We start from the raw sequence: 25,227 nt of genomic DNA on the forward strand, positions 1-25,227 counted from the left end.
GTATCCTACACGTAGAGTCGAGTCGAGTCGAGCCAAGTCAAGTTGCTCTCTACATCGTATATTCATTTACTCGGTACAGAGTCCGTACTTCGGGACTTCCTACCTGCCCCACCTACATACCTACCGAGTATCTAATTTCCCAAGCACCTCTCTCGAGACACCTCCACCATGACCTATGTAGACGTCTTCTTGACCTTTCCTTGACCTTTGCTTGGCTCGTGCTGATACCCGATTCCTGACTCCTGACCGTTAACTCCTTCCCTTCTTGACCCTCTTGAACGAAAATTCCTACTCGGTGGGAACACGTGGTACAGGCATTTACGGGTGCTCTGATGTAACTCGGTACTCTCTCTGTCCCTCTGAAGTTCGACATTCTGCAGTTTATACTCTATACCCAGTGTTTTAGACCTGTCTGCGGCATTGCTCCAGAGCGACCAAGTCTTCTACACTTCCTCACTTCCTCACTACCTCACTCAGTCACTCACTCAGTCAATCAGAGGGAGGTATGTATGAATCAAAATCGCCATTTATTTTTGTCATGTGGTGGTAGTATAGTAGTATACAGCTAGCTCTATAAGTTTCTATTCACAGATTTTGGTATTTTCCCCAACGTCAAGCAAGATGGACGACAACAGCAACAACAAACATCATCATCATAATTCGTCCCGGATACGCTCACTTTCAACATTTTCCAGGTTTTCGCCATCAGCAGCGTCCTCCAAACCCTCACTGTCCGTGACCGTCGACGCCTGCTCCTTTGCCGCTCGAATGACTCCTGCAATCTCCTCGTCGTACAGCGTCCATTCAGGCACTTGTCTCTTCGCCCTGTCCAACTTGGGCTCCTTGGTGAGTGGGTTGTTACATAAATCAATCGTCTTGGCCTTGGCCAAGCTGGCGTCATCACACCATGTCTCACACCACAACCATTCCTGAGACAAACTGTGGATGGGGAGACTGTGTTGCATATGGTTCGGCAGGTCTTGATCCAGGTTGGAGAGACTGGCTGGGTCAGCCGACAGTGCTTGGTACTGTTGTCGGAGGCGATCGCCAGCGGCAAGTTGACGGAATCTCTTGAGGTCAACCACATAGAGGGCCGATATGTGGTAGGGTTTCCCTCGGAGATATGTCTCCCAGTATCCTTGTTTCCAAAAGCGGAATCCCTCCATCTCGGTGCGAGAGTCGCACATGGGCGTGAAGCCGTAAGGAGCTCCCTTCAGGTCCACTTTGTTCAATTCCATCATGTCTGTGCGCACAATTTGGTCAGCATCCACGAAGATGACTTTGTCTAGATCCAGCGGAAATAGCACGTCCAAGAACAAGATCTTGTAGCCCCAAATTTCCCGCTGCTTCTCCTTCTGACCTCGAAGCCAGTGAGGCCATTTGTAAGTCACCATCTCGTAGTCGAAGCCGTAGTGTTCTGCAAGTATGGGCAGAGTACTCTTGAACGATGGTGACAGGAATTGTTCAATGAACCAGAACTTGACGCTGTGCTTGGTGTGCTTCATGACCGACACCATCATGATATTCAACATCCTTTCGTAAAGGTGGCCCGAAGCCACTGAGAAGATGTTGATGTCGGCGTTCGAAGACGTCTTCTTGAAGCCCAGCGAGGAAAGTGCTGAAGATGCGAAGGAAGCTCCCTTGTTAAGGTAGTCCATGGCACCCCCAAGGGCAGATGACTCCAGGACATCTTCCTCTTCCATACCGGGTTTTCGGGAAAGCCGAGGGAATAAAGTCAGCCCTTGGAAGGAGAGCAAAGCCACTGATGTGGTCTCGTCGCCCGGTTGAGCAGAGTAACCATGGGGACCAACACTATCAATGTTGAAGATCTTTGATGACCTCCCTGGTTTTAATGAGATTTGCCAGTACCCAGGATTCGCTTTGAATTGGAAGTATCCCAAATTGGCCATGACGATGGTGTCTGTAAAGTGCGGCTCGTCCTCAGTTCCCAGCAGCAGTTGCACGCCACGAGGTGGTGGACCACTAGTCACGTCCCTTGCATGGCCTTCAATGAGAATGTGCTCAAGCTCATAGACAGCGTCGATATTCTCGCCCTCGGCTAGGTTACTGAGCCTGATATTGTCTAAATCATGGATGGATATCTTGGGCGCCACCAACCATGATGGAGGCACAACCATTCCCAGGTTGAAGAGAGTATCCTTAGGGATACCGCTGAACGATGCATTGGGAATGGATAGGGAACCATGGGAGTCGAAACTGGGCTCTGCACTAATGACTTGCCGGAAAAACCGTTTGACTGGCAGCTCGGTCAATCTGTCTTTCGGGTTCAAGAAGATCTGCACGCTCACTCCATTCAGTTGTGACAGGCTCTCTAAAATCGGAACCCACTGTTGAACCAGCTCAGAGGCGGGATCAATCGAGGCCACAATCTGAATATTAATGTCGTCCGAGTTCGATATGTTAATAGACGTATGAGTGCTATTCCAGAATTTGAAGCGTTCCATCCTGATCAGGGGCGCGGATTCTCTCAAGCCCTCTGGCAAATCAGACTTCAAAGACCGAGCAACCAGCGAGGTAATCTTTGCGAGGTCGAGAGCCCCGGTGAATCGGTCTTCCAGCGCAAGTCCAGTGATGGATGTCGTAACCGGCGCTATTCGTTCTCTCCTTTCGAATTCAAGCAACGCCTCGAAGTCGCCAGAGGTGAAACCTTGGTCAAGGGGTCCTAAGAGACGACCGTTGAGCCACAGCCCATTTTGGCCTTCTGAAAATGATAACGTCTGGAGTAAATCTGTATGGGAACTCCAAAACTCGGTCGATGCGTCTGTCAGATTATCCGCAGAAGAGCTCAGATCGCCCTTGAGCAACTGCTCGAGGCTATCCACCGTCAAGTCCCGACCGTTCTCCTGTAAGAGCGCGTAGAGACCACGGGCAAAGCTTGAGGTTTGTGATTCAGGACCAGGGTTGTGAATGATGAGCATCTCTATCTCGGGATTTCGCTGGTGGAACAGTAGCGCTTCCGAAAGCAAGATCCGGCCAGTCTCGGATTCAAGGTCGACAACAACAAGAAGGTGAGCACGGTCGCTCAACAATGTCGCTTCTGCCCCGGCCAGGCGAGGCAGGCGTGCAAAGCTGTCGGCGAAGTCAGTGGCTATTTGGCCAACATCAACAATTTCAACATCTTTGGCGTTATCCGGAAAGACCATCTCATTGCGCCGTTTGACAGCTTGGAAGAGGAAGAACTCAGGAACCCAAGATTCTTCCAAGATGGCTTCTTGAAACACTGCTTGCTGTACCAGCTGAAGATCTGCATACAACCGAGCACTCAAAAGCTCAAACCAGTTATCCGTCCTCGGTATAACCACTCCGTTGACGAGTAAGGGAGGATTGGGCCGTGCAAGTGCCAAACGCTTCATGTATTCATCTCGTGCTTGCAGTCGTAGACCCAGGCTTTCGTCGTTCAATACCTCGTGAAAGGCTAACGGCTCTTTTCCTTCCCTTGTAGCTCGACCCCTGATGGCAGTCTTGAAGCTTTTCTCAGGACTTGTATCTATCCGTTTTGCAGCGACAATATCGGAGAAGAAGCTCATCAGAGCAGTTAAACCATAGGTATCTGAAATGTGATATGCGACTTTTGAGTATGTGTCCGCTGTTTCCCCTTCCCCAGTGGGGATCAGAGCAATTCTGATGGGAACTTGTCGCCGGACGAGACTCTGTAGTGATGTGGTGACCAGTTCAATGTCTTTCATATTGCCCATGTCGATCGGCACGATGAGATTATGTATATCACGAGATACTTGAGGAAGTTGCCCGGGATATGTTCTTTGGAACAAAGACCGCAGAGACGACGACCAACCAGCATATCGTTTATCTTGTTCCAGATCATTCAGCCACATCAAGACGCCGCCAGCTTCAGAATCATCGCGCCAGTCGAATCGCTGAGGAGTTTCATTAGCTTGTGCTTCGGCGATAATCTCACTTGAGAGGAGGCTAATGGCTTCTGACGATGCCAAACCCAGACTCTTGAGCTCGGCGATAATACGCCTTTCTCTTCGCAAATGGTCGAGAAGAGAGTAGGCGTTCATCTGTCGAGGCTCAATCTGCACACCATTGATCCACAAGACATTGTATCCCGATGGTAGGAATCGTTCTCGATTTGCCCTGTGTTCGAGAACGAACTCTTTGCTGGCATTTACCGAGGCGAGGAGAGAAGAGTATTTGGGGAAATCCGAAGTGACCTGTAACAGAGTATCCAGAGGGCTCGAGCTTGAGAGAATGAAGCTGGCAGCATTGATGCCTAGCTTGGCCACTTCTGAAGTGGTTAGGGGCTTCAGATCTTTGATCTCATCATCCTTGGTCTCCAACGATAGTTGTTCCGGCGTCGAATCTCCCGTCTTTTGGGCATCCCGGTCGTCAATAACGATGTAGTCTGTGCGCTTCAAAACGAGCTCCACGCCATAGCCTGTAACGTAGATCGGTCTACTAGAGACCATCGTTGAAGGTCTGTACCGTACCCTGTATGTAGATTTTCCTTCGCGGGCAGTCTGACTGACGACACTGTGGAACTGCCCGAACAAGGGGTGAGTGATGTCTGCATAGAGGATAGACGAAGGTCCATCAGATGAAGCACCGAGGACCCGATCAAACGGGAGATCATTCACAGTATCTGGAATAGAGACCATCTGCTGAGCACGATCCAAGGTAGGCGAGCAAAATTGCTGGCCATCCAAATAGACCCAAACGGGGCAGACGGCATCCTGAGCAGCCATCAAGTGCGGTTGAACAGAAGTGTTGTAGTATTGGAAATGAGCTTCGACCCTTGGTGCTGCAGCATGAAGGGCGAGGGCGAACTTGAAGGAAGAAACAGACTCCGGTGTGGAAAGGTGCCCATCATTCTGCACGACGTCGAGGAATTTAGTATACAGCTCTTGTTCCGTTTGCAAATCTGTAAAGGTACCATCGGCGATGCGGTCGAGAAGAGGGAAGTAGGACGACGAGTTCTCAAGAGCAGCCGTTTCTCTGATCGCATGTTAGTGCATGGTCGAAGCATTGATGAAACGACGGGCGGGAAGTGCGTACAACAACTCGACCAGATATGGACCGGCCGAGAAGGAGGTCTGTAGAGCAACATTGACGGAAGATGTTGCTCTTGTGGGGGTGATGAGGGAGTCCCAAGACAAAAGAGCGAGGAGGGAGCATGTCCAGCGTTTATGTAAAGTACGCATTCTGACGAGGCTGCATGGAAAGGAGTGTCGAAGAAGCGGTGCCCTGGGGAAGTTCTTGTTCAGTGGTGCATGTTGGGAGGGAGGGGCAATCCAGGCTGCGTGAGCAGTGATTGTAGAGCCAAAACAAGACGAAGAGGCGAGGTGGAATCAAGTGTACAAGGAAATAGGTGGTGATTGACTTGACGACAGGGTGGTGGTAGAGGAGGCCAGATTGTAAAGAAACGGCCCAGAAATTCTTTGGAGAAACTGCGCGTCTCAGATCTCAGATACGCGTCTCCACCTCCAACAACCATTTGACATTTTTGACTTGACGCAGCCTCTCACAATTGGCACTCTATCTCATCCGTGCCTCTCTCTCACCTCGGTATATCTCGCACATCACACGTCAATGAGCCTCTCACCTCGTCTCAACCACGGTGTAAGCAACTCTAGATCCCTCAGCAGAGTTTTCTGCCGCTCACTTTCGATCTCACCCTCCCACTTCTCTGGTCCTGTTATTTCTGCTGGGCGGCCACTGCGGAGCCGTTTGACGCCCAAATCCTGGCTCGAAGAGCTCTATCCTGGTTTCTTCACTGAGACACCTACCTATCCCGACGTCCTTCGTCTCAAGCCGCTTGCCCCCAATGGCCCCTCCGCTGGCGGTCTCTCCTCCCTACGGCCTCCGCCTTTACCGTTCGTCCCTGCTCCCCAATTAAACAAAAATGGTCGCATCACTCTGCTCCAGCGGCTCAGATATCGCCGGGCGAAGGCAGCTGCACTGAACAGATTCTACAAACAAGGCATCGTGCAGATTTGGGACAATCACAAGGAATATGCCAACCTCTGCAAACACCTTTCTCCCGAATGTGCCCCGGACGTGGTTGCTCTCTACGGTGGTTCCAACCTCAAACTTGACAACAATCACATCCAAGTTCCCCAAATCTCCCGTCGTGAGTTCCAGCTCCTGCTTCACCACGGATCGGATTATGCCCGTCTGCCAGGGTTCACCTTAGCTTTCTGGTTGTTTCGTTCCTGGGCCTCCTTCATTGCTCCAAGGATCCCTTCCACTTGTGAGCGCCCAGAGGACCGGATCAGGCAATTGAAAGCTTTGTGCGAACGCTATGACTTCTTTGTCCGTAGTCGAAACGATGAGTTGGACAATGTGACGGACGATTCCAGAATGAGCGTCACTGGGCAGCTCAAAGAGTTGTACACGATTTCGAGAAGGCGACTCCTGAGGTGGCACTATGTCGTGGTCGATGATCCCTTATGCAAGCTCATCCCATGGGTCCCGTTTGCTTGGACGGAATCCGCGGCTCGTTTCTTTGGCCGGCGATGCGGAGACCATTATCGGTCGGTCACCGCCGACACGGTACTTATCATGCGCGAAGGTGGGTTCAATACGCTTTCCGCAGATGATATCTATGATTACTGTGTCAGATGCGCTTCCCCGACTTTCATCTCCTACGCAAAACAAGCTTTGCAGGGGGGCCTCAACCCTGCCAATGAAGCCATGAGAAAGGCCATGGTACCCGTTCTTGAGGCACGCGCAAAAAGATTGTTGGCAATTGACTGGACGAGACTGCGTCCGGAGGTGCTTGGTCTGATTGAGCCCCTTAGTCGGTTACAAGACCGCGGGCACCCTGATTCGATCCTAGGGAGAAGGTGATGAAGACTGTCATCCTATCTGAAGCCGACTTCTGGCCAAACTACCCTACCGCTTGAATGCCTCCGAGACTGGGCTAGAAAGCGACAGGTGCAAAAACCTGACAGTGCTCCATCTACCTAGAGACAGTGGAAGCGACCAACACCCCTGTTCCCGGTTTAGTCTACTGGGCTGCCTGTATCAATGAAAGGCTTAGGTTTTGTGGGAAGGCTTCTGGTACACTCGCTTCTTGCCTAGTCGCCCAAATTCACAAACCAAACGGATATGTTTCGGCCTCGAGCAGTGATGTCTTGGGTTGTGTCTTCTCCAGCGCTCCCACCGCATGCGTCCTGTCAAAGAACACATATGCGTCAAACTGTTTGGACAACCGGGAGCGACTGTAATGGCTCCACAACTCCGTCTTTGGCCGGTAGATGACACCGATGAATCGCTCGAGCCGATTAGCGGACAGTGCTCTGCGCGTATCTTCGTCACAGTGCGCTTTTCGCACATCGAGAACAAAACTTGGAATATTGGTGCTGTGGGCCACATACTCCCAACTGTCCTCGCGCGACGGGTTGACTTTCATGATTTGCATGTCATCATCCCACTCATGTGCAGCAGCTACCGTGCCGTCATGTGTGCCGCAACCTACAAGGACGACATCGGCTAGATTCTCGCGGCAGAGCTGGCCGAGATTGAGTTCTCCCCGCTGCGTGCCCATGTCGGTATATCGTGCGTCACCCAAGTGGCTGTTGTGAGCCCATACCACAGCCTTGGATTTCCGGAAGTCAAGGAGGCGCTTTAATGTGTCGAACATGTGCAAATCCCTCAGATTCCAACTGACCACATCACTGTAGTACATCTTACGATAGTACTCCTCGGCATCCACCACCAACACGGCATTCTGCTCGGCGCTGTGGAATCTTTCACCATCGTTGATTTTGGCCGAGTACTCGAGCCTCTTGCGCAGCAACTCCAGGAGCATCTTGATGACATCTTCCTCACAAGTCTTGAGATTTTCCACGTATTTGCCTTGGAGCATCTTGCGGCCGTATTGGTGTTCTCTGTTGACCCAGCGCTGCAGTCCCGCATATCGTTCTCTTGCCTCGTTGGCCATTTCTGGGTCGATATTCTGTAAGTACTGGATCACTGAGCTCATGCTAGAGCCCATCGAGTATAGATCCAATCCATACACGCCCGTCTTGTCCTCTGCGGGCAACCCGTCGTTATAATCTCTCATCCAATGGACCAGATCCTGCATTTCCCGGTTCCTCCACATCCACGTGGGGAATCGCTGAAACGAGCTCTCTTGGGATGGTGGTGTCTGCACCGGATCGGGACGCTGGCCTGGCCACCGTCGGACGTACTGATCAATCGCCTCGGCATCGGGCCAATCCGCCTCGAGCGCCAGACACTTGACTCCGTGCTCCGTGATGAGGCGCTTTGTGATTTCTGCCCGCGCGGCATAGAACTCGGAAGTGCCGTGGCTGGCATCCCCCAGCAGGACCACCTGGTATTGACCCAGCCAGTCGAACGATTTGGCGAATTCGGCCGAGTTGATGGGCGGCAGCGCCTTTGCGGCGCGACGCATGACCTGGGCGAGCGTGGCTGTGCTAGACATTTTGAATTTTGAGACGAGACGAGAGGAGCCAGATGGTGCGGCGGGATTACCCAGGTAGGTGGGTAGGTAGGTATATACTTGTAGTCTATGTATACTCGCACAATGAAATGAGCCCCTGAGGCCTGAGACCTGAGACCTCAGAATCCAGAATCCAGAACCCGGCAGCCAAGAAAGGTATCTTTCGTGGGTATCACCACTGTGACGTAGTCCTGTTAATGTGGTGTGGTGTGGTGTGGTGCTGTGTGGTGTGTGGTGTGATATGATATGATATGATGTGGTACGAAGTGATGTGATAGAATAGCTTGTACCTCGTATACCTACCTACCTACCTACCTAGCTAGCTAGTTAGTAGGTACCGAGTAACTACCACGTATGTGTAGGTAATAAACATCGGAATCGGACATCAGAGGGCCGGAGGACCGGGCGGACGGGCACACCAGACAACATGCAGCACAGATCACACATTGAAATAATATGGCGAGAGGGACGTGAGCCAAGTTGTCACCATGACGCAAGGCTGAGTTTGGCTCTTGCCGTTGATTGGATAGTTTGCGAGAATACTCGTATTCAGCAAGGCTGCAACATGGGTGGGATGGGGCATCTGAAGGAGACCATGTGATGTAGTAAAGGCTGTTGTTGATATGATCAAAAGAGGAGCCACTGTCCTTAACCAAATGACTACGCTGTATGGGCCGTCCGTCCTCGTCAAGCGGTCCTTTTAATCCTCATTCCTCGTCGCTGTCCGCCTGGTGCCCTTTTCGTAATTTCCGTCCACCACGCAGGCCTGTGCCTGGGACTGGTACCCCCGTCCATGACTGACTGCTGCGCATCCTCGACCGCTTCACGGATTCGTTGATACTATCCATGAAACTCGACTTGTTTTTTGCAGGCGCCTCCGAATCTTCATCCTCCTCATCCTCTTGGGATGATGCTTCATCAACATTATCATGAGTGTCGTTCCCATCCTCTCCATCCATGTCCTCGTCCGTTTCCGCAGTATCATCATCATTATCGTCGTCTTCCTCGTTGGCTTCGGCCTCTGCCGCTTCAGCATCGACTGCATCTTCGTCTCCATCGGCAGACGAATCGGACGTCTCTAGCTCCTCGTCCAGCTCTTGAGTGACACCCAAGTCATTGGAGTTTTCACCATCACTCACATCACTCCCACTCTCGTTTCCCTCGTCCTCCTCTCCAAGATCCAGATCACCATTCTCGAACACAGGTATTTCTGTCAAAGGAGACCTCGACTCCAGCCGCCGTCGTTGAATGGGAACATTCGGCGAAGGTCGGTCCTGGCTTTCCGGCAGTCTTGTCTTCCTACTGCTCGTCTGTGAAGGTTTCAGTGCCGAAGTATTGGCTTGGGTCTGCTCGAACAGTTGACTTGATCCCAGAACCTTACCAGGCGTCTTGGCGATTACCGGGCCTCTTGTGCGTGGAACTCCATCATCATCAGCTGATGAGAGCGATTGGTTCTCGGCCTCGACATCTGACTCGGGTTCAGATCCATGACCAGTGCCAGCGTCCTCTTCTGAAGTATTCTCTGCCGACTTGTCCTTTTCGGAAGTTTTGCCATCTTCCTGAACATCCGCCGAAGCTTCATCGTCATCCTCGTCGTCATCGCGAACGTACTCCTCTGACAGGCCTTTCTTTGGAGTTCTTCTTGTGGTCAAGCCTCGCAGCCTCAACTCCATCTTCGACGGTGTCAAAATCCGACGCAGCCCCGGGTTCTTCTCTGGGGCGTCAATCTTGATCCATCTTCCTCGTTCCTTTTTTGAATGACGAGCACGATAATGATTTGAGCACTGCTGCGCAGATCTTGTGCCCATCTTCTCACTGACCTTGTTCCATGGGATGCGGTGATGTTTCGGTTCGTTCCCGTCTGAGTCAAGCCGTAACTCGTCCAAGATCTTCCAAAACTTAGCATCCTCTGCTTTCGACCACTCGCCGGTGTCCACATCGCCGTATCGTAATTTATGCCACCACCGTTGACTGACTGCATCGACTGTCCTTGTCAGCCTCTTAGCAATCTCAGCCCACTTTGGACCGAGTTCTTTGTGTAACCGAATCAAGTCCTTGTCATCTTCCTCCGTCCAATTCCTCGACCCCTCCACATTCTGAAAGTTCCGCTCACGATAGCGCAGCATCGATCTTTTGTTGCGATTTGGCAGGACATTACGATACTCTTTCAAAAATTCTGCTCGTTTGATGAAGGGCCAGCGCCAAATGTTTCCTTTGTCCCGTGTCAGGGTGTCGGTCATCATATCGTTAAATTGGATCCGAGTGATGTTGTGGTAGTCGCAAAACGCATCTCTCCACCTGTTCAATTTCTCGACCTCGGTCTGGCTGAAGGCGCCAGTGCGTCCTTGGAGGCCGTTGCCCCTTCCGTGGCCCATGTCCTTCTCGTGTGCGGCGAGCGCAGTGCTCGCCCAGAATTCCTCCGAACACTCTTGACACTTATGCAGACCCACATGCACAGACTGCTTCTTCAGGTGACGATTGAGCAGATCCCGACTTATAAATCTCCGGTGACATCTAGCGCACTCGAGCCGATCTCCATTGTCGGATTGCTTGGGCCTCGGAGCTTGAGTGACTTTACTGGTTTTCTTGGCTGATGCCGCTTTACTCACATCGACGTCGGAATTGCTGGATTGATCTGCATCAGAGTCGGAGTTATCGTGCCCCTTCTGACCTTTCTTTTGCTGCCTCGGCGCTGGAAACGTCCTCTTCGCAACAGATGTCGCGATTTCAACTGGTTCACTGTCTCCATCGCTGTTAGGTCCATTAACCTCGCCGTGAGCAGAATCTTTCACAGGAGTCGAGTAGTCGACATCTGGGTCCGCTCGAGTTTTCCCTTTTGGTGTCGCATAAGGAGCCTTTTTCTTTTTCCTCTGGCTGGGTCCTGGAAAGGAATCCACTTCAGAGCGCCCAAGGTCGGCACTTTTTGCACGGTTTGGCAGGACGTTGGCGTTCTTTTTCGATTTTGCGCTAGAAGGACCGGCCTGACTTGTTTGTGGGATGATTACTTCGACATGTTCCGTAACGGAGCGAGAGGGCGGCGACTTCGGATTAAGGGTTGGATGTCTGAGGCCCGAACCTGGCGTGTATTTTTGGGCCCAGCCATCCATGCTCCCTTGCCTTTTCTGCAGGCGTGGTACAATCTTGTCTGTGATTTGCCGATTTTGAAGGGCGTCTGTGTCCTCTGGCTTCTTCACGGAATCTGGCTTGGTCGTATCATTAGGTGGAACAGAGGTAGGCGGAGAGTTGGGCGACCCCTTCCTGCGTTTGCGGGTCCTTTCCGGGCTTGGTCGCTGGGGCTGAGCACCGTCTCCAGCGTCCCGTTTACGTTTGAGAATCCCTTTTGGCATCGGAGTTTCTTTCACGATGAAATCTTCTGCTTCATCGAAGACGCTAGACGGAGAGCTCGAACGTTGGTCAGACACGACTTCAACGACATCGGCATCGGGCGCAGCTTCAGCCATCTCAACCTCTAGTTTGTCATGTTCCTCTGGCTGAAGTTCCACGTCGAGGTTGTGGCCGAGATTCTTTGCTTCCGGTCTCTCCTGAGGAGTTGCGAATACGATGGAATCCTCTTCTGGCGGCTCTCCGTCCTCTATCCGGTCGTGCACGTCATGTAACGTATTGGGCTGCATAGCTTGAGGTAGTTCCGGCATCTCGGCTTCTGAATCTTCATTGGGGTTTGAAGCGGCCTCAGCAGACGCAATCTGGAAAGCGCTGTGCTGCTTCATATGTCTGGCTAGCGTATCTTTTCGGCTCATCTGTTTCCCGCAAACGACACAGCGGAAGCTCGTCGTGTGGATATTGGCATGTCTTGTAGCTGCCTTGGCCGAGCCAAAGGTCAATCTGCAGTTGTGGACTTCCGCTGAAGGGCAAAGAAACCGACCTTCCCCATTCATCTCGAGCTGCGTCACCCGCATAGTAGGCGGGCCTAAAGTCTCGCCATCTGGAGCCTTCGTGCCTGTTGCAACGTCAATCTCGGGCGTATAACTTATGTGCTGATTCTCCTCCTTCTCGAGAGCTCGTTGCCGATCATGCGAGTTGTCAAAGCCCGTGTTTGACACCGCAGGAGTGCTCTTCTGACTTGCGCCATTGAGAGTCGCGAATGCATTAAACCCACCACGTCTCTTACTTTCCGTGTCTTCTGCATCACTTGTATCTGACGTCGCATAGATGTGATATGTTTCGGGTTCCGTATCTTTTAAGGGTCGGGTGTTTGGACTTGTGTCTTTAACCTGGTTGACCAAAGGAGGAGAAGTTCGTTTTGGAACTCCGCCAACCGCATCGTCACTGGCGTTGTTCGACGACAGGCGGCGCTTGCGATGGCGATTTTTGGATTTCCGACGTGATGCATTTGCGTCCTTTTTTACTGCCAGGGACTGATCTTTGTGTCTGCGATTGCGATCCAGGCGGTTTGCCATGCCGGAGGATTCATCAGGAGCATGTGCCGGAGTGCGGTCGGTTCCAGCATCGGAATTGTGATTCGATGCTTGGTCTCGGTCGTCGGGGATTTGGGAAATGTCAAATTCTTCAGGAAGGCACGGTCAACGGCTTTGCGTCAAAGGCGCCAGTAACATGACTTGGGGCTTCTTCACTTACGGTCATCAGGTTCAGATCTTGGAGGCGAGGCAGACTCGGACTCTTGACTTTGCGTTTGTCCCATGATAATAGCACACTGTGAAGAAGAGGCGCGTCATATTACGTGGAACGTGCAGACCACCAGAGCCCAAGTGGGAGGAGACAAGGACTAAAATGCGCGTCACTTGAGAAATTGTCCATGACGAGCTTGCCGCATCGAGTCGCAAACGGCCGTGTGGAGTTTGAGGTTTTGGAAGAAACAAGTGAGAGATCCCCACGCGATGAGACGTGACTCGTCCTTGGAGCTGCCCGCCTCGCGGCTAAAGGATCTACGCCGTTCGGCGCGCCATTGGCAAGCGGGGGAGCTCGCTAATGAGCTTCCCAGGGACCCATTGTTGCAGCCTCGTTATGAGCGCCTCCATTATCTCCAGCTGCGAGGCTACTGCTGTTCATCACAGTTACCAGCATCCCGTCGAATGGAAGACTAGCATTCATCTGTTTTCTCAAGCATACGCGGATGATACGGCAAGATGGTCCTCCTCACAACCACACCTCGCATTCTCTCTGCCATCTCCTCCCTCTCTCTCGATGATCGCTCGTCCCTCGCAGATCTTCCCACAACATGCGGCCAGGCAATAGAGCATACCACGCTCATCGCCATGTCCCGCCTTAGCCATAAAACCACTCTCAACAGCCTTCTTCGTGGTACCCATGTCTATGTCCCTCCACCACCGCCTAAACCGCAGCCCTCACCAGAATACGTCGCTCTTATGGAGAAGCTGCGGAGAGAACAGGAACAGCGCGATTATGCCTCCCTCGTATCCAGTTCCGTCTCCCTCAACACCGAGGGAGAAGATGAAGATGACGATGTCTCTCCTTCGCTAGTCCTCAACATCTTCCTGAGCATAGTCCTCTGCGCCGCTGCAATATTCTACTTGACGCGATGGTGGGCTAATGATGGTCTACGGGTGCTCTTGTCTCTAGCAACAGGGATTGTAGTGGGTGTCGCTGAAGTTGGCGTATATGCTGCATATCTAAGAAAAGTCAAGATGAGTAAGGACAGGGAGAGAAGAAAGAAAGAGCGCAAGGTAGTTCTGGGGGAGTATACTGGTACAGAAACAGGAGGAATAGCCCTGGATGCACAAGGGACACCTGTCTCTGTCGATGTGAATGCGATCATGGAAAAGGAAGAGATATGGGGGAAGGGAGTTAATGGCGGGATGAGGCGGCGCGTGAGAGAGAAATGGCAGAAAGACCAAGAGAAGGTCAAAACATGAGACGGTAGCACCTTGCCCTGGGACCTGGGCACCCGGGCACCACTTGCAATGTAATAATATTAATCCAACTGCTTCTCTGCCTCGATCAGAGGGCATCCCTATAGCCAGCTACCTTTGGTACCTAGATTGTCACCCGTAACTAAATCCAGAGAAATGCGCCGAGGTTATTCATAGAGGTTACTACGTATATCACCACAAAATATACCCCGCGGAAATAGAGCAGACACCAAAAAAAGAGAACGAGAGCCAAACAAAAAAGATCAAAATCACAACCAAAAAAAAAAGTTGATAGAAAATATTCTTCAAAGAGGATGCGACGGGATTCGAACCCGCAACCACTTGATTCGTAGTCAAGCGCGATACCATTTCGCCACGCGTCCTGATATGGTTATAGATCAGGTGAAGTCAACTCTGACTTGTGAGTGATATTTTGGAAAAGTAAACTATATACAGCATTGTGCGCTTGCTATTAGTCATTTCCGCCACTAATTAGTCAGGTGACTACTGGATCTCGTCATGATTTCTTGGGATTTGAGTAGGAAGGGTTTTCAGACGTCACACTTCACTACAAGTATGAATCGAGCGATCCAGCATGCAAATCCTATTTGAATCTTTGTATTTTCTTTTCTCCAGCTCGCAATGACATTTGAGGCTGTCGTTGGTTATCCGCACAGTCTATATCATGTCATGGTAGGCTTGTTGACTTGACTGATAACCATGGCTGTTTGTGCGTCTGGGTTCTCAAGCATTCCTTCGAAGCACAGAATTTTGTTCAGCCGCCGCCTTATGGTAGGTAGGGGAGTAAACTCAGCTGGCGCGTGTCCTCGTGAATTTAGTCGAAAAGAAGCGTTCTTTCATTATGCGCTGCGCATTCGATATTAACGTTTTTCTTTGCTTTCCTCTCTTTGCCTCCAGACTTGAACCAACAGAACATCTGAGCATCGTGTGTCTCTCCATGCCGACTCCTACCTTGTAACTCGATCTACTCGAATATGGCTTCCTACGATGCTGCCGGTAATAGACTTTCATGTTGCCGCGGTTGCGGTCGCGAGGGTCTTAATATTACAAGACACACGTGCCCTTCCTGTCCCTGCAATAACTGTCATGGAGAAGGCCATTCGGCAGCAGTATGTCCAGCCGCGGCGACGCGCAACCAAGATCGACAACGAGAGCGCCACGCATCCGTTCCCGTCAAGCCAGTCCTCGGCCGTTCTGGTGTCCCATCGCCAGCCATCCCGACTGCTCATACCCTATCAACTATCAATACCTCTGGCCAACCACCAGCGAAGAAGCGGCGCCCAAATCCATCGTTGTCAAAAGCGCATTCAAAGTCTGGTATCAAGCCACGGGCTGAAGTTGAGTTCAGCGATGTCGAGAAAGAGCGGGCTGCTAAGGCAGTGGATATACACCAAACATCCTCTTTACCGCGTTTTGACATTCTAGCGAAACACTTACTCCAGCACTTATGTTCTGATACATGTCCAGCGGTTTTCACCCACTACAAACTCCAACTAGACGGGATTGACTCGAGCAAGCTTTGTGAGGACCTTATCTCCGCGATTGACCCACAGATTCGCGCACTGGAGGGTCAAGAAATCGACCGTGATAGCTTGCAAGGAGTCAAAGAATCTCAGAAAGACGATCCTGTCCTGTTCGAATGTGACGGTGGATACATGGACTACATCACGGATACTCGAAACCATGAATACTTCAGAATGTACATCGGTCAAGGTCAGGCCATCAAAGTCCGAGTGAGCGAACATAAGGAGAGTATCGCATGGGGAGATATCACGTCTCTACACTACTATATCTTGACCGGTGGTCAATTTCGAACAACAAACTTTATTCGACTCTACCGGCTTCTTCCAAACTCGTTCCTCATCAAGAAAAATATGAGGAATGAAAAGGTCGAACAACTCAATGAAGTACGCCGAACTTTACTAGAACTTCTCATGACGCTCGCCTTCCAGACACTGCCCGCTACTGAGCTTCAGCAGTGGCTCCCAATGGTTCATTCGTGTCTCCTCTACGCACCCTTCATCTAAACATACTCAACCCTCTCTACCAGATCAATAAGGGAGGCGTTGTGCACAATGACCGACAATCAAGCCGAGAACAATTACGGCTATCACAGGATCCTCAACTGGCCTCATGGCCTGACGTGAGAGCTCAACAGATCCGCGATCGCAAGAAACAGCAGTCCAGTAATCTTGGATCTTATCCCAAGCTGTATCAGATGGGTGATATCGTACGGGCCGCTATCGAAGACAATCGGACTACTTTGGGACAATTCGACACCGTGCAGTTCCCAATCAAGCCTCCAATTGACCAACACGAGAAATCAAGTATCGAGGACAGATTGCGCCAACTACGAACTGATTTATCTGATACTTCACTCCTTGATAAGATCTACAGACCGGTGGGTAGTTTGGACAGCCCAATATCCATGGTGTTGAATCGAGCTTTGCTACCGAAACACGATAGGCCCAACTCCCAGGAGAGTTTCTTACCCGTTGCCTTTGTGGAGATGGGACTCACCGATGGACAAACGCTGATCTGGCCCTTTGACCTTCGAAACCGATCTGGCAATACTCCAGAGGTCATTAGTGGTCAAGCTAATCGCGAAGCTACGGCATTCAAGAATTTTTCCCTAGGACTATTGAAAGACAGTCGCGCCTCTTTCATCTTGATTACGGAGGGAGCTGCAGAGGAATCTCTCTTTCAAGATAACCCACTTCTTTCTGCAGAGTTCAAGGGAACCCTGCGATCATATGAGGTCAGAGCTCGGCTATTTGTACGTGGCGGCAAAATTCAGAAGGTTTTCATGGTCATCCCTGATCCTGAAAGTCTTTACTCCCGGGGAAACTGGAGAAGCTGTCAGCGTTTCACACATAACCTACGTATGGCTGCTTTCCTTAGCGGAGCTCGACGAGCCAAGTGGAAACTATTCGAGCATAGAAGTGCTCACGCAATGATACTCCGAGCATATGCCGCGAAGGACATGGAAATGGTGAGCCTGAATACACTTGATCATTTCATCGTGGACTGGCTTTATCGAAAGGGTTTTCGGACAGCAGAGGATGCCCAAGAGCTTCAAGACCTCTCTCCCATAAAATCACTCCCTGATGCATGTTTTATGTCGATGGTGCTGCTCCCAAAGCAAACAAAACATGGGATTAATGATGTCGATCGTGCAGTACTTCAAGTCAGGGAGACTCGTTCACGAGGATCAGACCCCCGATGTTCAAGCCCACGAAAGATTGCCCCGGAGGATGCCAATGCTGTAAGACAGCTCTACCAAAAGAAATTACACATAATGCTTGCGGATGATCCTGACTATCCTAACTTGCCAGGTTGGCCAAATCCACACAATAGCAATCGTGTCATGTCTCCAGCCGACAATGAGCATGGTGAAGCAAGCAGTGGTCCCACTGAAGCCGATATGGTTGACATAATGACAATGCTACAGGACGATTCAGTTCCTGTGGTGTTCAACACATCTCGTTTACCCATGCCACAAGTCGACTACAGTCAACAACCACGATATCCGCATCGGGTAACAAATCCCACGGGGGATGGTGCAGATGCACACTGGGATGAAATACGAGAAGAGACAGCCAACAGCATTCTCACTGGTGAAGATTGAATTTCACCTTCGTGGACTCAAGAAGTCACGTCGGTATCTTTCATTACTTGGCTGGGGCATTGAAATCATTGCTGATTTCACACCTGATGACGATGAATCGATTTATGTGATGGCCGACATATCACCACCTGGTATAGAGCACGAACGCACTTGCTCCAAATTGCATTCGTCTCGCTTACGTCGTCTTGCGTTCCGCATTAAGATTGAGTCAAAAAGAACGCAATCTACATTCTGGGCCCAACGTCTCAGGTTCAGATGTCTGGAACTGGCGGAGATGCTTTTCGATAGACTTGCAATAGGTTGTGACGGCCATGGACAGGAGATGCGAGGTGAGAACGGAGTCTGCGTTGATTCCGCACTCTAAACAGGCTCCACCGCCACTATTTTCCAATATCATCACAAAATACCAATAGATGGTGGAGGCATAAGATGGTACGTAGAATCGGGGACTTTGTGCCGAAAATGTACCATCTAGCCTCGTGTCCAGTTTTGTCTCGAGCGTCTGTCACGAAAGGAGTGGGGCCCTCGACTCTGCAGTGAAAAGCTAGAAGAGAGGAGCTTCGTCCATTAGTTCCACATCATTCAATCATACGCTTTCGTTTGTCAGCACCCGTGACCAAGCCAGGGATGAAGAACCACGATTAATGGAAGTGCGGGTCGAAGAGAGTAACTGAAATGCCTGTTCCCAACAACAGGAGACTGAGATGCGTACAATACCAAAGAAACGCAGAAGGGTGTGTGGTGAAGGATTTGGATGTGTGGGTGCAGGTGCAGGTACTACCATCGATCATCCAACCAGGCAGTAGCGGGCTTGACCCAATACAACCACAATATGACCTTCTCGCCATCGCAAAGATTGTAAGCAGGCATCTTGATGGTATTTTGAGAGGTCTGGAAACGTTATTCGTTTGGGAAAATGTCCACTATGATAATATCCGTATCTCGTAAAATGCGCTTCAAAAGGTCAACCTTCAAAGTCGTAAATCCACCTCCTGAACCAACTCTTGACCTTCTTCAATTCCTTGATTCTTGGTTCCAGCAACAACTGCCCTTCGCATTCCTTCCCAACGAACCCATTGTTCATTCCGTCCCTTACAAACACCTGCCGGCCCCTCAGCCACGTCTCTTTGACTTGTCCGATCATGGTTTTGCCTTGATACGGCGAGCACTTGTTCCGGAAGAGCATCGTGCTTGGCTCTACAATCCACTCCTGGGTGTCGTCAAAAATACAGATATCGGCGTCAAAGCCGACGGCAAGGTCACCCTTTTGCTTCTCCAGGCCTACTTGTGCAGCAGTGTTGGTGCAGCACCATGTTACCACGTCAATGATAGCTGAGTCTGGACCGGTCAAACCGCGGCGGGTCATTTCTGTCCACAGGATGGGGAGCCCTAGCCCAACAGACGAGATGCCTCCCCATGCGGAGAAAAAGTCACCTCTGTCAGTCTCTAATTGTAAGGCTTTGACCTTGTCTTTGGGTTGACAGATATGTCCCGGAATGTGTGAAGGGAGGATCTTGAGATCAGGTGTGCAGGGAGAATGATCTGACACTACCGTCTTGATGACCCCCTCACCGGCATACTGCGTTAACTCTTCCCAGAGACGGTCTTGGTTCAACTGGGTCCGGATAGGTGGGCAGCATTTGTGCCTCGTGTCGCCCAAAGCAACCTGTTCCGCAGCCAGGGACAAATAGTGCGGGCAGGTTTCGGCTGTGATGTTAATCCCCTGCGCACGTGCCTTCCTCAACAAGGGAATCGCTTCCATGGCTGACAGGTGGACGATATGCAAAGGTAGATTTGGCGCAATGTGAGCCAAGGAGAGAATTTCCTCGATAGCATAGGTCTCAAATGAGGGTGGCCGCGACTCGAGGAAAGTACTGTATGCGTCGAGGGGGCCGTGTGGCTGCAAAGGAGGTAACGATATCTGGACGTCATCTCCGACTGAGTCCGCAATGGGCGGTATCATCTCTGCATGGAACATGACAGTGGTAGGTTCATCTGCCAATTCAGCAAAGACCTTCTCGATCTCGACGGACGAGACGGCAGGAAACTCTTCCACCCCGCTGTCAATGAGAAATCCCTTGAAGCCCCTCACTCCTTCTCGGACTAGAGCCTTGAGTTCTCCCTCGTTGCCAGGGATGATGCCCCCGTAGAAGCCAACATCAACCCAGCATTGGCCTTGCGCTGCTTTGATCTTCTCTTGCAGCCCCGCCACGGTGGTTGTCGGTGGTACCGCATTCAGCGGCATGTCCACGACAGTGGTCACTCCACCAAACGCAGCAGCCTGCGTCCCTGTGTAGAAGCCCTCCCATTCTGTGCGGCCAGGTTCATTGAGATGGACATGGGCGTCGATCAAACCCGGCAGAAGTATATGCGGCGAGTAGTCGGTATAAGGCGTATTGGGAGGGAAATCGGATGCAGGCACGATCGAATCAAAGGTTGCAGTGATTTTGCCTGTGACATTGGATATCACAATAGTGGCCGCGGTAAGTCGTCCGGACCGGATGGCTCGAGACGACGCGATCACGGTTATCGGAGACTCGCCTGCTGTTTCGAGCAACCCATTTGGAGGAGATCGTGGAGGTGTCGGATAAGGATGGAAGGCTCTGGTCCAGCTAGTCATTGTTACGGTAGGCGACAGAGCACCAGGCGCTTGGACAGGATCAATATGAACAGCACAAGGCTTGCAAACACACGGCGGGTGGATATGAGACGCTGCGCATGTGAACAGGGGAGTACAATTCTTATCAACGGAGTTGATAAGCAACGCGTAAAGTCAACCACCGTCTCATCACCCTTTTTGAGAACGAAATCGAGGTGAGAACGATAACAAAGGACGAGGACAAAAGAGAGACATACTACCTTTCAGCGGCCACTCGCCCGCATCCCTGGTATCGGCTTGGGTCACCCACAGCCACCGTCGGGAGACAGGACCTGTTGGGTATCTTCAGAAATGTCGCAGGAGGGAAGGGTGTATGCCATAGACGCGGAGGACTCCGATCAGCATCTGGAATGCCGGCACACTGTGAGAGCTGCTATTGGTGAGAATCGGGTGCGCGCCGACGCTGAGCGCGTGGGCGGTATCTGTTACTCGATCATATCGAGCAGAGATAAGACGAGACGTCTCGCCGGAACTTGAAGTTTGAATTTTGGTGGGATGGTGGGCATCAATGGCGCTGACGCACGCCTGTTATCGTTGGGAAATGGAGACATGTGCCTGGTCCAAGAGGCTTTGCGGAAGGACGCTTTCCCCTATGCAGCTCGCCGGAGTTCGGGACTCGGGAGGCTTGACGATAAGGGGCCTCGGGCTTGTTCTAAGCCATATTTGGCCTCGGCAGCCTCTGGGAATGTACGTCCATTACTCGATAATAAGACCATTTTTACTCGATCAAAATTCCTGAGTGGTACCTCCTGTGTGTTTGTCTCTCTTCTTGCTCAATTTTCGCTGACATAGCGTAAAGCCGACGTAATACTTTCGCTCTGCTCCGTGGAAAATTGTCAGGCCATTCGCAGAGGAGTTTCCGCGGTCTGCGCAGGCGAGGAGTCGGCAGCAAGAGGGCGCAGGAGGCAACTCTACTGCTCGTAGTCATCAATGAAGAGTCAGGAGTAGCTCGGAGGCCCAGACGCTCGGGGGGCAAAGAGCAGGAAGGTAATGGCGATAGGAATCGAATGATCTTGACCTTGGGAATATGGTTAGCACCACGCAGCTTGGCCTACTTGATTGAGGGCGTCATGTTCGATGATGCCTCTCTTCAATTTGCAACGGCAACCCTTTGTATCGTGGCAAGGGACAGTGAGAAACATGAACAAAGAACAATTTTGAAACGTCCAAGAAAGACAGAGGGTTTTTGAGGATGAAGGTGACGAAGTTGTTTCTTGGATTTCGCAGTCACAGGATCACACCAAAAAGCATTATGATCACGTGTCATTGCGCCATATGACGATGAGCTTCTCTGTGCAATTTCTCGTTTCTCACAGTTTCCTCTCTTCCTGTACCCGGTACCAACCATCGAGTCCTCGCTTCACAACTCAAGATCGCTTAGGCAACTGGTCAGGCCTCGGATGCCACACGCCTTCCACTTGCTCTGCGCCTTGAATGGGAGCGACCCAGTCCGGACGACTATTTGTATAGATCTCGACCTCAGGTTTGCTGGCGTGTATCATCTCGTTCCCATCAATACTCCCGATCATTACTGCAACACCGTCGCTGATACCGCTGCTTCTGCGATACAAGGTCGACCCGCAATGGTCGCAGAAGAAGCTGGTCATTTGGTTTCCAGACTCGACATTCAAGGTGAAGGTCTTAAGGTTACCCTTTACCACCCTCATCCCTTTAAGAGGTACCAAGATATTGTTTGTGTTCGTTGACCCTGAGAACTTCTTGCAATCCACACACCAACATCGCATCTGCATGAGATTTAGGACCCGAAGTCTGTGCGAGAAGTACGGCAGACTTACCCTCAAGGCAGGCTCGGCTCCCCACCGCAACCGATTTGCACCGCAGAGACAGCTGGAATCAAACATTGTTCCTTTTTTCTTGCGTTTCCTTGTCGATATTTTTTTTCCGAGTTGTCTACCCAGTGCAAAGACCAAGTGACTTTATATTCAATCCGGTTTCTTGCCTCGGATGTCTGAAGTGTTAATTCCATGGTTGTGTTCTTGCGGACAATTACTAGCAACAGGCAAAGTCCAATTGTTCGTTGTATCTCCTAAATCCGACTTTTGACCAAACATCGGGCTTCATGCTGACATCCTGAAGACCCCGACTGTCTGGCTGGGGAAATATACTGACTATTCGACGACAAAAATATCAGTCGTTCTGCAACATCCACAGGAGTCGAGACCCATGCTAGTGCTATGTGCAGCAAGGGGAAGATCTTTACTATTACCTATCCACAGGCCTGTCAGGGGTATTCATGGCTACTGACTGCTTAGCCTTCATCTGGGGTCCTTCAAGGGATTTTGCTGGTCAGCCCTCGTTCGATCAATCAATACCTTTGTCATTCCAGTATAGTCTTTAGGCAAATACCGATCAAACAACTCCTCCCATATACTACTCTTTCGGAAGTTCACTATGCCGATATCTCGGAGCAGTAAGTCTGTGTACAGCAGGCCATCGAAGACGAGATCTGGACATTTTTCTCCTGCACCTCCTCCAGAAGATGGGTGCCTCAACCGACAGTATTCGGTTTGGAGAATCGTTTGATATTCGATATCCTGGTAATTAATTGTCGAGTCATTCAAGCTCGGAATCTGTTGCTGGAAGAATGCCGTTATCCATAAGGCCTGAGCTTGCGCGACGGTGATAGCATTGAGAGCAAGGTGGGCGCCGATAAAAGCTATGTTACGTTTGTCCAGAAAAGGTTTTGCCGACGGCACCATGAAACGATACAATCGATACGGACTGTGAGTCGAGGTTTCCCTCGAGACATTGATGGAGGGTAATCCATCCGGCAGAACCTTTCGAGGGCCTTTGCGAAGTCCTGGTATGAATCTGAAAATCTCCTCATCCGCCTGCTTAACGAGACACTCGATCCCAACCTGTTCCTGTCCTGGAAGTCCGAGTTGAGCTGCTGCGCTCGGTGGCATGAACTTGATCGGCGGAGCCACCTTCCATCCAGTGCAACAAACGAAAGTGTCGGCATGAATGATGTCGCCATTGGAAAGGTGGACCTCATCACCCGCCAGAGACTTTACGTCAGCGAGATGGACGGTTATACCCCCCCTCTTGACCAATTCGAACCAGTTCGTTTCGTAATTGTGAACACCTAAGGAATTACCCATCCAGAACATTGATGCCCAAGGCTTCAATTTTTTCAGCTCTGGGTGCTTGTGATATCCGTTTTCTGAGAGCACGGGGTGAGACAGGATCTTCCAGAACAACTTGACCAATTGTCGACCAAGCCAGGTACGGTGCAGGATTCTCCGGGCGAGGTTGAACCCGCTGCCCTCGGCCCAGATGCAGGGTTCAAACAGGGTGAATAATCTGGTGGTCGCCATTCTTTGGATGGAAAGCTTGAAAGGAGAGAACATGACAGGCCACACCCAGCTTGGGCCGCCGCCTTGTGGTCTGATCACCATATTGACATGGGCTCCCGCCGTCGCCGCCGAATAACAGACGTCCCATGCCGACTTGTTTGCCCCAACTACCACGACCTCTTTTGATGTCTCGACGTCGTCTGCACGATCCCTCAGCTGGCGTGAATGGAGGAAATTCCCTTTGAAAGTCTCAATTCCAGCATACTGAGGTATATATGGCTCAGAGGTCAAACCCGTAGCCACGACTAGCCGATCAGCCTCTAGGCATTGGGCTTCATCGTGCTCAGCTTGTCCACGCACTCGGAGCAGCCACTGTCCGGTCTCTTGCAGTTCTGCCGACTCGACTTTGGTCTGAAGCCTCAAGCACGGAACCAACCCGAACTGCTCTGCAAACTGACACAGGTACTCATGCACCACAGCGCCGGGGATATGCTGTCCCGGCTTGACACCAAATCTCTCGGGTGTCATGGGGAAATCGCCAAACTCATATGAGCCGATTATGTTGTTTGTCTTGAGGCCAGGGTATAGGCGTTCTTTGGCCCATGTTCCTCCGATGGATTGGGCGGAATCTAAGATGAGCAAGCTGGCATGTGGACAGACCTCGGAGTATGTCTTGGCCATGGTGAGTCCATGCCATCCTACGAGGGGGCCAGTGTGAGTATGACGGCGTTGGCAGGGAATGTGACGAAACGAATCAGCTCACCTGCACCGACGATAACCAGATCGAAGTGCTCCATGCCCGACAGGACTGCGTACTCGGTATCCCCCCTCAGTGTTCAATATGTGGGTTTTCGGCAAGACGGTTTATCAAGCAGGAGATCCTTTCTTGGGGTCTCACCACATATTGCGGTTTGAGGTTGGCGACAACTGCTGTGCCTCTGAACGACCTGTTCTCATGTCAATCACCGCACCTGCGTATGGTTGGCGCACGATAAGGTTAGAGATGGGTGTGATGGATTCTCGTTCTAGTTTTCTATCAAGGGTGAGCAGTGATCTGATGGTGTATTCCGTGAAAACAAACAGCCTCGCCGCACTCTGTCTGCTTTCTTGTTCGAGCGTAAGCTCACCGCCGCAACTCAACACACCCAATACCACACCAGGCCACGAGCATGAGATTTACCTCAAGCCCGCCAACTCCAGTCAACCAAGACAGCCAGTCTCGGCACATGACCGAAGACACCGAACAAATGAGATGCAATGAAGGACATATTACATACCAATCCAGGCAACAGTGCACTGCACTA

General features: G+C 51.2%; 8 protein-coding genes and 1 non-coding gene across 9 annotated transcripts; 3 read left to right on the plus strand and 6 right to left on the minus strand.

Annotated features, from left to right (window-relative positions):
* Positions 1 to 653: 653 nt before the first annotated feature.
* Positions 654 to 5,183, minus strand: Z517_11949 (uncharacterized protein; the record flags this gene model as incomplete). Its single annotated transcript, XM_013423531.1, has 2 exons — positions 654 to 4,977; positions 5,038 to 5,183. The coding sequence occupies 2 exons, from the start codon at positions 5,181 to 5,183 to the stop codon at positions 654 to 656; spliced, it is 4,470 nt and encodes a 1,489-aa protein (XP_013278985.1).
* A 388-nt stretch (positions 5,184 to 5,571) lies between these two features.
* Z517_11950 (uncharacterized protein) lies at positions 5,572 to 6,831 on the plus strand (the record flags this gene model as incomplete). The annotated part of the gene is made up of 1 exon (XM_013423532.1): positions 5,572 to 6,831. One exon carries the CDS (start codon positions 5,572 to 5,574, stop codon positions 6,829 to 6,831), a length of 1,260 nt encoding a protein of 419 aa, XP_013278986.1.
* A 244-nt stretch (positions 6,832 to 7,075) lies between these two features.
* Positions 7,076 to 8,431, minus strand: Z517_11951 (uncharacterized protein; the record flags this gene model as incomplete). The annotated part of the gene is made up of 1 exon (XM_013423533.1): positions 7,076 to 8,431. One exon carries the CDS (start codon positions 8,429 to 8,431, stop codon positions 7,076 to 7,078), a length of 1,356 nt encoding a protein of 451 aa, XP_013278987.1.
* Positions 8,432 to 9,156: 725 nt separating this feature from the next.
* Positions 9,157 to 13,109, minus strand: Z517_11952 (uncharacterized protein; the record flags this gene model as incomplete). Its single annotated transcript, XM_013423534.1, has 2 exons — positions 9,157 to 12,974; positions 13,046 to 13,109. The coding sequence occupies 2 exons, from the start codon at positions 13,107 to 13,109 to the stop codon at positions 9,157 to 9,159; spliced, it is 3,882 nt and encodes a 1,293-aa protein (XP_013278988.1).
* Positions 13,110 to 13,683: 574 nt separating this feature from the next.
* Positions 13,684 to 14,301, plus strand: Z517_11953 (uncharacterized protein; the record flags this gene model as incomplete). The annotated part of the gene is made up of 1 exon (XM_013423535.1): positions 13,684 to 14,301. One exon carries the CDS (start codon positions 13,684 to 13,686, stop codon positions 14,299 to 14,301), a length of 618 nt encoding a protein of 205 aa, XP_013278989.1.
* Positions 14,302 to 14,609: 308 nt separating this feature from the next.
* On the minus strand, positions 14,610 to 14,681 carry Z517_11954. Its single transcript has one exon. It is a non-coding gene; the product is annotated as a tRNA-Arg (tRNA).
* A 612-nt stretch (positions 14,682 to 15,293) lies between these two features.
* Positions 15,294 to 17,947, plus strand: Z517_11955 (uncharacterized protein; the record flags this gene model as incomplete). Its single annotated transcript, XM_013423536.1, has 2 exons — positions 15,294 to 16,310; positions 16,370 to 17,947. The coding sequence occupies 2 exons, from the start codon at positions 15,294 to 15,296 to the stop codon at positions 17,945 to 17,947; spliced, it is 2,595 nt and encodes an 864-aa protein (XP_013278990.1).
* A 964-nt stretch (positions 17,948 to 18,911) lies between these two features.
* On the minus strand, positions 18,912 to 20,567 carry Z517_11956 (allantoinase; the record flags this gene model as incomplete). The annotated part of the gene is made up of 1 exon (XM_013423537.1): positions 18,912 to 20,567. The coding sequence occupies one exon, from the start codon at positions 20,565 to 20,567 to the stop codon at positions 18,912 to 18,914; it is 1,656 nt and encodes a 551-aa protein (XP_013278991.1).
* Positions 20,568 to 22,882: 2,315 nt separating this feature from the next.
* Positions 22,883 to 24,604, minus strand: Z517_11957 (uncharacterized protein; the record flags this gene model as incomplete). Its single annotated transcript, XM_013423538.1, has 1 exon — positions 22,883 to 24,604. One exon carries the CDS (start codon positions 24,602 to 24,604, stop codon positions 22,883 to 22,885), a length of 1,722 nt encoding a protein of 573 aa, XP_013278992.1.
* Between the last annotated feature and the right edge of the window lie 623 nt (positions 24,605 to 25,227).

Source organism: Fonsecaea pedrosoi (assembly GCF_000835455.1).
Source record: "Fonsecaea pedrosoi CBS 271.37 unplaced genomic scaffold supercont1.8, whole genome shotgun sequence".
Lineage (NCBI taxonomy): Eukaryota > Fungi > Ascomycota > Eurotiomycetes > Chaetothyriales > Herpotrichiellaceae > Fonsecaea > Fonsecaea pedrosoi.